Source organism: Hibiscus syriacus, unplaced genomic scaffold (genome assembly GCF_006381635.1).
Source record: "Hibiscus syriacus cultivar Baekdansim isolate YM2019G1 unplaced genomic scaffold, ASM638163v2 tig00110114_pilon, whole genome shotgun sequence".
Taxonomy (NCBI): Eukaryota; Viridiplantae; Streptophyta; class Magnoliopsida; order Malvales; family Malvaceae; genus Hibiscus; species Hibiscus syriacus.
Window position 1 is genome coordinate 979,848 of NW_024062594.1, and position 15,778 is coordinate 995,625.

The window sequence follows — 15,778 nt, forward strand, 5'->3', positions numbered from 1 at the left end:
TCACAATCAATTCCCGCCTTTGCGCTGATCTGCCAATTCATGGTATCTCAGCGCCATCAAGGTACAATCTGACAGTTCAACAACATTTGTCTCGGATCCCCCTGCATCAGTATTGGTGATTAATAGAAAAAGTATAATATCCATTTTATAATTTTTGTAGGATTAATTGTGTAGTTCCCCCAATAAATAAATAAATAAACATAATCAGTAGGTTCTTAAACACAGCAATGAACAGGAAAATGAATACTAGATTAGATGGTTAATTCGTTAATCTTAATTTTGCAAAATTCTTACTTGTCTCACCAATCATCACATACAAATATCCCATGAATATGATCCACTTTCCCACAAATTGACACTTAAATCCAATCATTTTTGCTTTAAAACTTTTAATCATTAATCATATCACCTTAATTTACTACTAATCAAGTAACACTAGTATATTTATACCCTGGATTTTGTACTCCAATGGTGGATAAGTGAAACGAGAGAAGAAGTGAGAAAGATCAGGGTCTTTTCTCCAAACCATTAGAAAAAACCCAGTAAACCTCACTGGAAGTGACTTAGTTCGCAACTCCCGAGGAACTCTTTCGAAGCATCAAAGTCGAAAACAAGTAAACTCAGTTGCTATTAAAAAAAAAACCCCATGATCTGTTGCTAATAATTTGAAACAAAGTTTGCCTTTTTGCTCCATTTTGGGTTTTCTTTTTATGTGAAGCTCGAGAGTGGTTTTTTCTTCTGGTGATGGATCCTCCGGCTATGATGAGTGATGGAGGGTACAATCTAGAGGAGATCTGGCAGTATCCCGTTACTGAATCCGGGATAAGGAAGGGTCAATTTGGGAATGTGTCGGGTCATTTCGTCGATCCTAATCGAGAGGTATCGGGTAATGATCCGGTGAGCTTGGAGCAGCGGCAGCAGAGAGGGGTTGGTTTGAGGAGGAGGCGTGATGGGGAAGACGAGTCGGCCAAGATTGTCTCCACCAGTAATGGCAATGGCATGGTATTCATTTTCATTTCAGTTTGTTTAATCAATTGATTTTCTTTTTTTGTGATCCTCAATTCTACTAATTCGCATAGGCAAATGCTCTGTATTTGGTAATGTTGGTTTCATAATTTGGGCAGGATATTGGTGATTGGAAGAAACTTAAAGCATCTGAATGTAGAGATGAGAATGATGATTCTAAAGTTGAAGCAGAACCCAGTTCAGGCAAGCTAGTGGGACAGAAAGCTCAACAAGCAGAGCCACCTAAACAAGATTTCATCCATGTCCGAGCTAGAAGAGGTCAAGCTACTGATAGTCACAGCTTAGCAGAAAGGGTAATTTGCTTCTTGATAGTCCTGAAATCATTTTGAAATTCTTGTAGTGTATAAAAACCGAAATTTCGATGCAAAAGACAATCCTTTGATTTTATTTTTCACTGATCTGGAATCGTTTGATTGGCAGGCTAGGAGAGAAAAGATTAGTGAAAGAATGAAAATTCTTCAGGATCTGGTTCCGGGATGCAATAAGGTATATACTGATGAAATTTCTGAACTGTTTCGTGCTACAAAATCTAATGTTTTGTGCATAAGCAAAACTAGTGCCTGGTTTGCTGTTACCTGATTATGGTCACATGTTCTATGACTTTCTATTGCTTGTTTCTGCTCCCCTGATTATGGCATGTTTAAGCCACTTGCTAAGTAGTTTGTTGGATTCAGGTTATTGGCAAGGCTCTTGTCCTTGATGAGATAATTAATTACATCCAATCGCTACAGCGTCAGGTTGAGGTGTGTATCCTTGTGCTTTTCTATCACTATTTATTTTACATTTTCCCTCTGGTGATCTCGAACTTACATTCTGAAACATTATTACTGGTGTTGTAGTTCTTGTCAATGAAGCTTGAAGCAGTTAATTCAAGAATGAACCCTGCCATTGAAGTATTTCCTCTTAAAGATGTTAGTATTTATTCTGTCATTGACTATGTAGTTTTTATCACTTCCTTTTCTAGTTGTTAGCCAAGACAAATGCTTTCTACGGCGAAGTCTCATACATCTGAAGTTAGAGGCTCATAAGTCATGTCAAACTTGAATCATATTTGGCTTAGAAATCATGTCTGGTTGAGGGATAAGCCTTCTTGATAGTTGGTAGCCCAAAATAAGAAGAGCACATCTATACCGTGTTAAACGATTAGTTTCTGTAAAAGCTTGTTCGTTGATCTGGTTTTCTATAATAAAAGTGGTCAGATTAGTCTTGGATTTAGATTTTCTGAAGATAACATGCTGTAATGCTATTTTTGTTAATCAAATCCGTTCTTCGTGTTTGTGCTTTTAGCGTCTAGTTCTCGGTAGTTTAATATGTTGTCTTAACTCACACCTTACCTGAAATTCTTGTTGCTATTTTCATTTGAACGAAACAATTGTAGAAATTATTTCCCTTTTCCCCAGACTTATTATGTTATAACAATTGATTCGGAATTTCAGTATGGGCAACAAATGTTTGATTCTACTGCAATGGCATTTGGTTCACAAGCAACAAGGGAATACAGTAGCGGTGCATCACCAGAGTGGTTGCATATCCGCGGTGGTTTCGAAAGAACAACATAATCTCGAAAATTCCTCGTCAATAAGCAATAAGAGCATTAGTTTCTAATGATTCGTCCATCAGTCATCACGCCTGAATCAGTTTATTGCATCCTGGTAAACCAAAGAGACAGTATATTTTCTTTCTCACAACATGAGGCTCCGACTGGACATTGTCGTCTAAAAGAATGCTAAAGTTAGTATCCGAACATCTTCGTTGTGTTTTGGAGAATGTGTTCTTTTACTCCATATATGAAATGTCAGGCTTTACGGCCTTCTCTGTACTAATTACCCGAACAGAATCTGCTAGAATCATCATTGTTGTCGTACAAGAAAGTTGCTTGTTCAGAATTATTGATGCTTACATATCGAGTCAACTTTGTGTTTGTTAACAAATAAAATTGTAACAAATAAGTAAAGCCAGTTTACTGCTATATGATCTATTTTTCCCAAGAAAATTTTCTGGCTTCGGAGCCGATTTTTGCCTATGGTGCACCATGGTCCAAGATTAAATGCATCTGCATATCTGATTACAGCGCCTATTTCACCTGCTCGGCAGGTGTTTTTTTTCCTTGATTTGAACTTGAAGCTCTTCTTTTAGTACATGCTGCAGTCGTTTTGGCGAACAACTCCATTTTCTTCAAGAGAGCTGAAAAACTTGGCTAATCTCTCAGACACAGTCTGCAGGCTCTCATCCAATGATTCTTCATTGCCATCGTAATCATCGTCGTTCTCATAAACTAAATAAATCCCAGCCTTCTTCAGCTCTATGCCCTTTACAAAGGGCGGGTTTTGTGTCGTCACTTTAATCTTAAAGCCATCCTTCAAGAATGAAACCAAGGGCCGATGAGCCTGATATCGACACAAGTGAACATGATCTTGGTTTGTTTTCGGTACCCCAATCAAGTCCAAGGTAGTGGTGAATATTTTCCTGTCACCATCAAAGATCTGTGCTTGAACGTCCACCACCGCAGGTATTTGATATCTCAGTTCATCTGGTACATGATGGTTAACGGAAACAACTACCATTAGTATCACCCCGGTAAGATCAAGGCTTTTGTGGCTCGAAAAAGTAACCGTATCTTGTGAAAACCAATCAGGAATTCTACTTCCGGGCATGCTTAGATTTTTCAGATTCTTGAGATATACCTTGGAGAGTCTTTCCTTTGTTGCTGAAGCACATGTGCTGCAATTACTCATGTACAATGTCGTCAAGGACTTCAAGGACTCGAGGCCTGGAATATCAACCAACTTCTCACAGTTTGTGAGGTTTAAATCTTTTAAGCACTCTAAATTGGAGAGATCAGAAAAACGCTCCAATGAAATACAGTTTGCAAGATTCAGACTCTCTAAACTTGAAGGAAGTGGAGGGAGGGACTCGAGCTTTTCGCAGTTGGGCAGCTGGAGATCTTTGAGAAGCGAGAGTCCGCTTAGGCTCGATGGAAGCTTATGAAAATCGTTGTTTCCTAGAAACAGAACCTCTAAATTCGACAACTTCTCGAAATCATCTGGGATTTCACCGCATATTCTCCAGGCCCAAGCATCGAGTTCTTGTAGCGATGAAAGATTCGTGAAAGATGACGGCAACACTACTGATGGCGAATTTGGTTGCACTTGCATACTGCGTTTCTCTCCTATTTTCAGAACCTGCAAGCTTGTGAGCATGCCAAAGCTTTCCGGTAATTCCTTCACATCGGTTTCTTTCATGTATAAATGATGCAAGGACTTCAAATTTCCCATTGAGGATGGAAGTTTATGAAGCTTTCTACATTTGTTCAACCTTAACGTAATAAGATTTTCCAACATCCCAAAAGACTCCGGCAACTCGGTAATACCGGTGTTGTATATGTTCATATAAGTAAGAGCAAACAAGCTCCCGGTTGACTCTGGCAGAGATTCAAGTGAAATGCAACTCCTTATCCCAATCTTCTCAAGTAATGTCAAATCGCCGATATGACTTGGGAGACACGTAATTGATGTGCCTTCGATATCAAGTTCCACAGCAGATGACAGCCCTCGAAATGAATCTGGCAACTTGCTAATCTCCTTGCCCTCTACAAATAAGCTTTTCAGATATGATAAAGTACCTATAGAATTCGGTAACTCAGTAATTGCACTGCCCTTTATGAACAACTCTTTCAATAATTTGAGATTGCCGACGGTATCGGGAATCGCGTTGAGAGATTCACAAGATATTAAACTCAGTTGTTCCAAGTTCTCCAAAGATCCAACAGAGTCGGGCAACCTCTCTATTGCAGAGTGATTAAGACGAAGTTCCTTGAGAGAAACGAGCATTCCTAGGCATGTTGGCAACCGTTTGATACGAATGCAACCGTCTAGGATCAGTTTTTCGAGCTTTTCGAGGCGGTAAATAGATTCAGGCAGCTTGTCTATGCCGGTGTGATCGACATAAAGTTCTTTGAGTGCTTTCATGCTGCCAATGCCCTCTGGTAACTCCTCCAATCCGGAGCAATAGCTGAGGACAAGGGTTTGAAGATTTTTCATCCCCGATACATCACTTGGAAATTCAACAAGTTTTAAACAGCGTGTCATATCCAAGTGATGTAATGATTTCAAACTACCAACTGATTTGTGGATGTTTACCAGTGCCACACAATTCTTGAGGACAATCTTTTCCAGCTTTCTATGTCCCGATAAATCGGGAAGAGATGCCAAATGTGCGCAATCACGTAGATTCAGGATCTTCAAGTTTTCAGCAACCTGAAACAAACGAATATTCCATGACAAAAGGAAAAAAAAACCAGTTCATAAAATACCACAAACTAGCTAGTTACAGGCTGCGGAAACCGGCCTAAGTACGTTACCTCGTTAACACTCGAGCTCCACAGCTGTTTGATTTTGCTACCCGATAGATCAATGACAGCTAGCTTTTGGGGACAAAAATCAGAAGGAAGAGTGTCCAATGCACATCCTTGCCATTGAAGCCACTTGAGTTCACGAGGAAGGAATTTAAACTTCCCTTCCAAGTTCACATTATTGACTTGAAGCAGTCTCAGACTAACCATGGATTCGAAAGGCTCCGTACCAACAGTCACCTGTTTCCGGCCGTTATCAGCTTTCTTCATGTTCATCACAATACCCTGAATTCTTCTTGTTCCCTATTGTCAACAATGTCCACAAAATCAATGTTTCAAGCTCAATAAACCATGTCTAGTATCATACATGTGTTTGTATATAGTTATATACCTTGTAATTTTTCAAGACCGTGATGATTTCGTCACGATCCCACAGTCTGCTACGCATTCCAGGATCTAAGAAGCTCTCGTTTTGCACGATTTGTCGTCCCATATCCCTAAGCTGATCGTGCATCCAAATAGTATCGTCCTCGTGGAACTTAATCAGAGATTTTTCTTCAAGATCTTTTAAGCCTATTTCAGCTTTGAAATCACATCCTTTCAATACGTCAACTATGTCATCTCTCTTGGTTTCCAAACTGGTAAACAAGCAGGCTACATCTAGGAATATGCATTGATTTTCCGCATCTAGCGCATCGAAGCTTATCTTCAGCACATCTTGAACCTTGTGCGGACGAATATCTCTCAGCTTGCTCAAAGCATCTTCCCATTCGGTTACCTTCCTCTTGCCGAACAAAAACGAACCGAATACTTCCAATGCCAAAGGTAAGTTCCCTGTAAGGGATACGATTTCCTTGGACAATTTCAGAAACTCTTTTGTTGGTTGGTCTTTTCTGAGCGCATGATAGCTGAAAAGTTGTAGTGCCTGATCAAAATGAAGCTCCCTGACCTCGTAAATACCGTTCACGTAACGTTCATTTAAAACTCCTTTGTTTCTTGTTGTAACAATGACTCGAATATTTCCTTCGTTTCTCCATTTGACTCCTGCACCTACTGCATTCAGTTGGTTTTCATCATCGACATCGTCCAGGACAATTAGAATTCTTTTTCCATGAATATTCTTTCGGATTTTCGAGGCATTAACATCGACTTCGTTCGCAGAAAGATCAATATCCGCAGTGGAACCGAAGAGATCACCAACGAGTTTGTTTTGGAGGGACACTAAACCATCTTCTTGTTTCGAAAGTTCTCTAACATTCGAGATAAAACTGCGGTGCTCGAACTGTTCGAGCCCGAGTACTTTGTTAAAGACGGCCTTGGCAAGGGTCGTCTTGCCGATGCCCCCCATCCCATGAAGGCCTACAACTTTAATGCCATGGGACTTTACATCTAAGAGATTTATTAGCTCCGTTACACGCGCATCCAGTCCGACCGGGTAAGAGGCTACTTCCACCGGTGTATTGTTCACATGTTTCAGAACTTCTCTCAGCAGAACCCGAATCACTTCCCCTCCTTCACTGCAATGGAGGCTTGCCAAGTTAGAATTTGCATGTGTGACGCAATTATATCTTTGGAAACAAATGTTTTAGGGTAAGGTACACTAAAGGTCACTCAATTATATAAAAATACTTCTTAATCAGCAGCCCTTTATTGTTACAAAATATCATCAAACTTTCTAAATAATTATAAAATAATCCCTTGTAATGTTAAAATAGCAATAAACTTTGATAAATTCATTAATCATTTGATAATAATTCGATATTAAACATATTTTACAATAGTTTAGGATGTTTGATAATCATTTTTTAATGTTTGAAAGAATGATGACAATTAGAATCATCTTTACATAATTCAATGATATCAAATGCATTTTATTGTAATTTCTAATAACTCATCATCAACGTTCAAATGCATAAAATTAATTTCCATACAAGTACATGCATGCATCTTAAAAAAAGACATCTTGTAGTTCACACATTTTCCAAAACTCGGTGGCAGATCCAAACAATTTTCAGAATACATCAAGTGATGCAAATGGTTTTCTATAGATTACTGTAAAAAGCACCCTCGATGAATAAATAATTTGTCAAGCACAATTTTTTCCAACATATTATTTATGCAATTTTATTATTTTTAAAAATTAATTTAATAGGGATATATTTTTTCAATTTTAAGAACTTATTTGATCACCGTTTTTTAGATAAAGATTTTATCGAAATAATATTTCATTAAGATATTTAATTATCATCTATTCGAAATGATTTAAGTATTAATTTAATCGTTAAAACCAATTTTAAATTTGATTTTTTTAATTTAAAGGAATTTTGTGTGTCTGTTGGAACATGTAACTTCGTAAATCTGAATGAAAAACCCTACCGTCGACTACTTAAACAATTGCAGATCTAATTGCGTTAAGCATGGAGATTTGAGGAAAGCAAGTAAAGAAAGAGATAAATAACCTTTTGTTTTTGACAACGAAACCAGCAAGGGAGCCAACTTTGGCCATGGCTTCCCTCCACTCTTTCGCCTTGTCTTTTCCAAATCTCTTCTCGTGGCTAAAAAACGCCTCCTCAAAAGGCCCTATCTGTTTCCGTACATGCGAAGGATCAACTTCGTAGAATACCGGAAGAACCAGTCTACGGATCAGGCTCCGGCGCCGCAACTCGCAGATCCGGGCCAATTCTTCCAGGCACCAATGGGAGGAAGCGTAATCTTTGGACAAAATGACGATGAAAGCAGCCGAATCTTCGATGGCTTCGAGCAAGCCCGGTGCGATCTCGTCTCCACGGTTCAAGCCGACGTCATCTAGAAAGACGCGCACGCCTTGTCCGTCAAGCGAGCGATACAGGCTGGTCGTGATGCCGTCACGCGTGTCTTCGCCTCTGAAGCTGAGGAAGACGTCCCATTGGCGCCTAAAAGACAACGGAGTTGAGGTGGAATCTGCACCGTCGTACGCCATTTTTGTTTTGATTTCTTTGCTTTTGAATTCGCACCGACTGAATTTGTGGTTTTCAAACTTTATCCGCAGTAATTGGCCGAGTAAGAATACTTTGAAGCATCGCTTTCAGCCATACTGTAGTAGGAGAAAAACAGTATGTTCTACTTTTCGTACTCCATCTCACTGTATGTGACGGAAATTAGATTTATAAAATTATAAATAAATAGTGCTTAAATATTAAATATAAAATGTACTATGATTTTGTTAATGCACATATTTTTTTATTAAATTATAAACCGAGACAATATTTCCTAAATCTTTATATGGCTGGCACTCGGGTTATTAATTATGTTAAAAATGATATTATATTTTAATTATCGGTTATAATTTTTATAAGATATTTAATTTTTAATTAATATCAAATATTTTTACTTATTTTGGTCAAAAAAAATTTAAGGTAATAATTTTATTGCACTTAACTATGAAAATACATGAAAACATCAAAAATTGAAATGAGATGTTTTCTTTTTTTTAGTTCATGCTCATAGCTTTAGGCTTTTTTCAGTTCACCACTAAGATTAATAATGTTAAAGGAAGAATTGTTTTATTTACAATGTTCTATTGTTGAAAATAAGCATAGAAAAGAACTAGGTCTTTGCAAAGATTTAATGGGACTAAAGCATTATAGATATCTAAAGATATGATTGTCATTGATTATCGTGTTGTGTATGATATTACTCTTAGTAATATAATTATGAGTAAAGTTGACACTTATAATAATAATCTTAACAATGTCAAAGTTATATTTCATAACCAAATTTAGGTAAGGTTTGGATTCAATTGACAATTATTATTGAAGAATATCCTTTTAAAGGGTTTCGTCGAAGAGGTAAAGAATATATTCTCGAGGTATATAATTTATTCTTTGATGTTAAGAATTGATTTTTTATTGAGTTCGGGTGTTTCATCAGTTTAGAATTTTGTCTCGAACTCTTTGTACTTTCAGAAATCATGTTAAGGGTGTATATTGTTGATTGGAAGTAGGAAACATATATATTTTTTATATAAAAAAATCTAGTTTTGAAAGTAGGAAATATATCGATTTTTTATTGTTGATTGAAAGTAGGAAACATATATATGTCCTTGTATGATCTTTATGTGATCTTAATTTGTTAGTTTTGTTTTAATGATTATAGGAAATTATCCTAATTATGTGCTAAATTTACTATTATGATTCTAAATCTTTATTATAATTTAGGATATTTCTTATTTTGAATAAAAATAGCATTTCTATAAAAAAAATCTAGTTTTAATAGATCTCTATTAAATAAGGTTCATTTGTAACCAATATAACTATCCCTATAAATAAATATTATGATTAAGATTTGAAGTTGTCAATAATTTTTTTATTTTCCATGCCAGTGGAAATTCTCGTCCTCTGCGTTTTTATATATGTGGTTTTTCTGGAAAAAAATTCACGTAAAATTTTGGTATCTATTTTATTATATAATCATTATATATGTTGTTATTTTTTAACTATATATGCATATGGGTGAAATAAAATGTTGTGTTTTAATTTTTTCACATTGATTGATTCTTGAATATATAAAACACAAGTCTGATTTATAAACGTTATATTACACCTAATTAAAAACGATGAACCACCCCTCTAACTTTTAACACACTATTTAAAGACTCAAAATTTTTAACCATAAAATTATTTGATGTGAGAATTCGAGAACATATTCAGATAAACCCCAATCAGAGAATGGCGGCGCAACTCTGTCACGTGTAAAATTATTGCAATTAAAATTCTTCGAGTATCCATACTGGGTCGTAAATGAGACGAGTCATATCGTGAGCTACTCGATATCGATTCGGTCAAGGCTCGATAAATACTCGGATCGAATGGACTCGACTCGAGCTCAAGCTCGACTCGAATTCTTAACGAGCCAAAACGAGCTACTTGATACTCGACTCGAAAAGCTCGTGAGCAGCTTGAAAATATAATATATAAGATTATATTTTTTTTAAAAATTATTAAAAATATTAATATTTATGTATTGATTTTTTTAAAGAGAATACATTAAGATTTTCATGTATTTAAAGTTCAGATTCGAGTTTGAGTTTGAGTTTGAGACTTCAATCGAGTTAAGTTTAAGAATTTTTTTTCTTCATTTCGAGCTGCTCACGAGCTTCAGTTCAGGATTTCGAGTTCGAGTCGAGCTTAAAAATTTTAAGCTCGCGAGTTTTCGAGTCGAATCGAGCTCAATTTCAAAGTTTTCGAGCCGAGTCGAGCTCGAGTCAATACTCGAGCTCGACTCGGCTCGTTTACACCCCTATCTCTTATCCCAAAGTGGCTGAAATTCTCTGTATACAATCTATAAATTTCACGAGTAAGGCTAAAGTTACCTTCAAGGAGAAGCCATTACAGTGGGAAGCATAGGATTCTCCAAACACAACACTTTAATGTTCCAAAACTATGATTCAAATGGTATAGGTAAAGACCAAATGTGCCATATGTTAATCTTTTAGCCCTAATGGAATATGGACTGCCCCAACTTTGCTATTTTCTACCCTACTTAATGCTTGTTTCTTATTAAAAAGATGCTTCTGGTATTCCTATCTGGGTCTATTCTGGAATTCACGTCCATCAATAATTATACATATATTTTGTTTTTATATTCCTTTAAGATATGCATTAAAAGAGATTAAAAAAAACAGGAACAAAGACTATTAAATTAGCACTCGATGTTAAGAGTGGTTGAAATGGTCAGAGCATAAGGTTGTGGACCATGGCTTGGCTGCTGGCTTGGGTTGCAAATATTACGGTAGATGTCGACATAAGTTGGTAGTGGTTAAGATTATTAAAGTTTGGGAACTGTGATGTTCAACCCCAAACGTGCATCGGAATCTCTACTCCTTGGGCCGCAAATTCCCAGTCGAAGTTGGCAAAAAGGTATAGTATATATAACATACGGGTATATAAAAATGGGAGGGGGAGGAGGGGGGAACATTATCGTATACACTCCCTTACTAGCTTCGTCATTAGCTTAGTACATATTTATATAGTTGACGGTAACAAATAAGTTAATGATTACAAGGGGTTTATTCTTTCTGATTTGAGCAAAAGAGTTGCAATTGACGATGAATCAAACGTTTACCGGTATCAAGTTACTTTGTCTCCATAATGATGTAGAAAAGATGAATGAGGATGAGGTGGTTGAGTATGAGTTTCAATCTTTTTCTCTCGATTTTAATTGAGATGTTTTATAGTAACCCTTGGAGTTAGTTGCAGACGTAAGATCATTATGATTATTCGTAAGCTAATAGACTTTGTGGATATAAACTAGAAAAAGATTTGATTTTAATAAGTAATGTGAGTCTATCAAAGATCATGTCCAGGACCGTGGCTGACCCGGTGCAAATTGCGTGACGACGCAAGGCCCCCAAAAAATAGGGGCCCAAAAAAATATTTTTGTAGTAGCGTTTTTTCAATAAACACCACTATAGATGAATCTATTGCGGCATTTTAAAAAAAACGTCACTATTCTGGGTATGGGTACGGAGATGGTACGTGTTTATTGAAAACGTTTGATGGAAGTACAACATATGGATTATGAAAATAAACCATTCAAGATTAATGAATATCATTTCTATCAATATTATTTTTGAGATTCGAATTTAGATTAATTAGATACAAATAGCATGAAATATATGTTAAGCATATGATATAATGAATGGTACGTGACTCAAATCTTTAGAGCCGTATATATGCTTCCAAGTTCCATAACTCCATTGATCACCTAAAGTATTATGCTTTGTTCTTCTCGTACGTAAGGCATGGTGTCCTTTTAAGTATTTAAGCAGTGCATGAAAATACCCAAACTCAAAGCAAAAGTATCAAACCAGCTGTTAATCCTCCCTCCCTTTCAGAAAGTAACACAGAATCGCCCCTCTATAAAAGAATACTAACCATCAAGTGAAACATTAAAATTCTTGCATTAACCCACCCTCCCTATATCTCCTTCTTTCCTTCTCATATACGGACTCTGCAATCTCCTTTCACTTGTTTTCCTCTTCTACTTTTTCAGTCGTCCATGTTCTAGGGAAATAAAACCATGGGCGCCGGTAATAGTTGTTGTCTGTCGTTAAAAGCCTTGTTTGGAACACTTGTAGTTTTGGGGTTCTTCTTAGTTGGGACCCTGCAAAGTGAAGGGAACGAAACAACGAGAAAGACCACGTTAAGGATTGCCGATGATGATGACGAGTCATGGTCGTGGAAGGGAAAGGTGCTGCTACAGAAGGAAGAGCAAGTGAAGGACTTAGGCAAAGGAAAGTCGAGTTTGGTGCACCGACGGATGGATCTCAACTACATGAGCAAAAGAAGAGTTCCTAATGGACCAGATCCTATTCATAATAGGTCCGCTTCTACTATATTTTTAGCTATCTGGGCAACATATATTTATCAATTTATTTTTGTTCTGGTTAGGGGTGTTCAAAATTATCCGACCCGATTGACCCTACCCGCCGACCCGGATCTAAAAAAATCGGGTAATTCTCTAAAAAAAATTACCCGGCCGGGTCGGGTACCCGGCCCGACATTTCCCGGGTCGGGCCCGGGTCACAAAATCTAGTTTTTCCGGGTACCCGATTACGTGAGTACCCGGTTAGTTTTTATATTTTTTATATATAATTATATTAAATATAATGAATTATTTCGAACTTTTAAATTTTATGTTCGGATATTAGAGTATGTAATTCGAAGTTTCGAATATTTAAATTTGTGTATATATTTTTTTAAATTAATAATTTGAAAATAAAAAAATTAAAAACCGGGTATCGGGTACCCGATTACCGAGTACCCGCAAAATTCGGGTACCTGATTACCGGGTAACCGTAACATCTGGGTCGGGACACGGGCCGAGAAATCGTCGACCCGAAAGTTCTGGATACCCGGATTTGCACACCCCTAGTTCTGGTCACTTTTGTTTTTTTCCCTTGACCATTAATTCTCGTAGCTTGTCGAAGTGACATATTAGTGAAAATAATTAAATTTTACTTTAATCTTTGAATTTTAGGCGGAATATTAATTTAATTTTAAACTTTAAACAAAATACTAATTTAATCCCTAGGTTTTAAATAAAATATTATTGAGGCCAAACTAATAATTTATCTAAAATTTAGAGGTTAAATTAATATTTTATCTAAAACTTAAGATCAAATTGGTATTTTGCCTAAAATTCAAGGTTAAGTTAAAATTTAATCATTTTACTAGCATGTCACGTCATCAAACTAACAAAAATTAATAGTCCATGGATCAAATTAAGAGAAATTGAAAACAGAAGTACTAGAAGGTAATTATTTTAAAACCGATGACCAAAAGAAAATAGGCCGAAAAAGGGATCACTAGTGTAGTCTTTTTCTTTTTCGAAAGTTTGCAGTTACAAAGCAAAGCAAATTGCAGTTAATTAATCTCTTTTCTTTTCTCTTCGTTTCCCTTTTAAACAGGCGAGCTGGCAACTCGAGACGACCGCCGGGACAAGGTTAGGCATCAAAGTATGACCGCCGGAAGCTTCGAATCAGCCGAAGTACTAAAAGACGATGACCACAAAACCAGCATGTCTGGCATATATTGTGCATGTAATATTTTGGAGGTGGGACTATGAATATTTGAAATATTTCGATTATCCATTTAAGCCTGCATGCATGTAGCTGTTCTGAAAATTTTAATTTATTTTATATATTTTAAATATTTTCTTTATAGTTTATATTGATAATTCGTGTTATCTTAAAATTTTATAAATTCGTTCACTCCTAAAATATAATTATAAAGTCGCTCCTAATATAGAATCTTATATCCATCCCTATAAAACATATTCGTCAAAAAATCTAGTAGAGAAAGATATCAAGCATCTAGCTACCCTTTTGTATGTTGAAAGAAAAAAGACATTTTATTAATTAATTGGTAGTTAAATATGAATCCTTAAATTAACAAACAAATACATAGAACACAAACATGTAGGATTAAGGAACAATATTTTGGTGGAAATTGTGAGTGGAGGCATGAGTTGATTTACTATATTTTCTTTTATAAGTAAGTTTATTAGGAAGATATTCTTCTAACTCGGTTTAATTTATTAATAATATTAATATTTGAATCTCAATGTTATTTAAGAGTTTTAGACTTTATTTGATTGAATAGAGAATTAGAGGAATAGAAGAAAGGAGTGAAAAAATAGAAAGAAAATAAAATTTGAGAGTATGATCTATAAAGAAACAAAAGGGAAGACAATGAAAATGGAAGCTATGAGTCAGTAAGCTTTATTTTGGATCCATTAAAACTTGCAGACATGCATGCGATTCTTATATCCCGTGGCAGTCAAATGCACATAAGAAATGGAGAAAAGGAATGGAATTAATAAAAGGGTAAAGTACATAAATGATCTCTTGATCATAGGATATTGTCTTGTAGAGTCTCTCGATTATTAAAAGTTACAAAATGATCTTCTGATTAGAGGGATTTGTTTTGTTGAGTCTCTCGACTATTAAAAGATACAACATGGTCACCCGAATATTCATTAAATTTTAAACTTGTCATTTTTCGTTAAAAAATAATGACAGTTTGAGTTAGACGTTAACTTGTTGACTGAGATATGATAAAATCCAATCTCATAATCTCAAATAACTATCACATCTCAGTCAACATGTTAACATCCAACTCAGACGACCGTTATTTTTTTAACGAAAAAGAACAAGTTTGGAACATAATTAATAGTAGGTGACCATTTTGTAATTTTTAATAGTCAAATGACTCAATATAACATTATCCTATAGTCAGGGGACCATTTGCGTACTTTACCCTTAATAAAAATATAAATAATTACCATATTCTCCCAAAGGAAAATCAAAAGAGCGCTGCACTCACTCTCTACGTATATTTAGCTCTTTATTTTATTATTCCGTCCGTGTGGTTCGGTGTTTATGTTGAGAAGAGGCAAAAGCAAAGAAGTGAAGCAAGATGGATTCAAATTTGATTTATTACTAAAAGGGGAAAAGCAAAAGGAGTGCCAGTAGATTAACCAAATTAAACATTGTAAGCCTTGAGGGCTGAGGCTGACATGCCATGTTTGAAGCAATGCATAGATAGTCGATGTTAGAATTGACATTAACTAACCAGTAGATGTGAAGGGAAACCACAGTGGCATTCAGTTTTTAATGTAGAATTTGAAGATCATGGGATTTCGTGTGTTTAGAACTTGCTCACTTGTATGACTAAGTGTATTGCTATATCATGGTTTTTCTCAAAGATTTTTCCCTCTTTTCAGGTATGGTTTTTATGATGAATGCTTGAGAAAATATGGAAATGCCAATGTGTGGAACCATTTGACTGACTTGTTTCATTATTTACCTCTTACAGCTCTTCGTATAGTAGCTTGTTTAAGATGAATACAACCAAAAGT

At 35.9% G+C, this 15,778-nt stretch overlaps 3 protein-coding genes across 3 annotated transcripts; 2 read left to right on the forward strand and 1 right to left on the reverse strand.

Annotated features, from left to right (window-relative positions):
* Nucleotides 1-408: 408 nt before the first annotated feature.
* LOC120215242 (transcription factor BHLH089-like) lies at nt 409-2,857 on the forward strand. Its single transcript, XM_039212970.1, has 6 exons — nt 409-1,002; nt 1,125-1,319; nt 1,447-1,512; nt 1,701-1,769; nt 1,866-1,937; nt 2,463-2,857. The coding sequence occupies exons 1-6, from the start codon at nt 745-747 to the stop codon at nt 2,583-2,585; spliced, it is 783 nt and encodes a 260-aa protein (XP_039068901.1). The 5' UTR covers nt 409-744; the 3' UTR covers nt 2,586-2,857.
* Nucleotides 2,858-2,887: 30 nt separating this feature from the next.
* LOC120215241 (disease resistance protein RPV1-like) lies at nt 2,888-8,377 on the reverse strand. The gene is made up of 4 exons (XM_039212969.1): nt 7,837-8,377; nt 5,769-6,894; nt 5,387-5,680; nt 2,888-5,282 (listed from the first exon to the last, which is right to left on the reverse strand). Exons 1-4 carry the CDS (start codon nt 8,334-8,336, stop codon nt 3,159-3,161), a joined length of 4,044 nt encoding a protein of 1,347 aa, XP_039068900.1. The 5' UTR covers nt 8,337-8,377; the 3' UTR covers nt 2,888-3,158.
* A 3,970-nt stretch (nt 8,378-12,347) lies between these two features.
* On the forward strand, nt 12,348-14,009 carry LOC120215071. Its single transcript, XM_039212855.1, has 2 exons — nt 12,348-12,738; nt 13,827-14,009. Exons 1-2 carry the CDS (start codon nt 12,437-12,439, stop codon nt 13,864-13,866), a joined length of 342 nt encoding a protein of 113 aa, XP_039068786.1. The 5' UTR covers nt 12,348-12,436; the 3' UTR covers nt 13,867-14,009.
* Nucleotides 14,010-15,778: the final 1,769 nt, after the last annotated feature.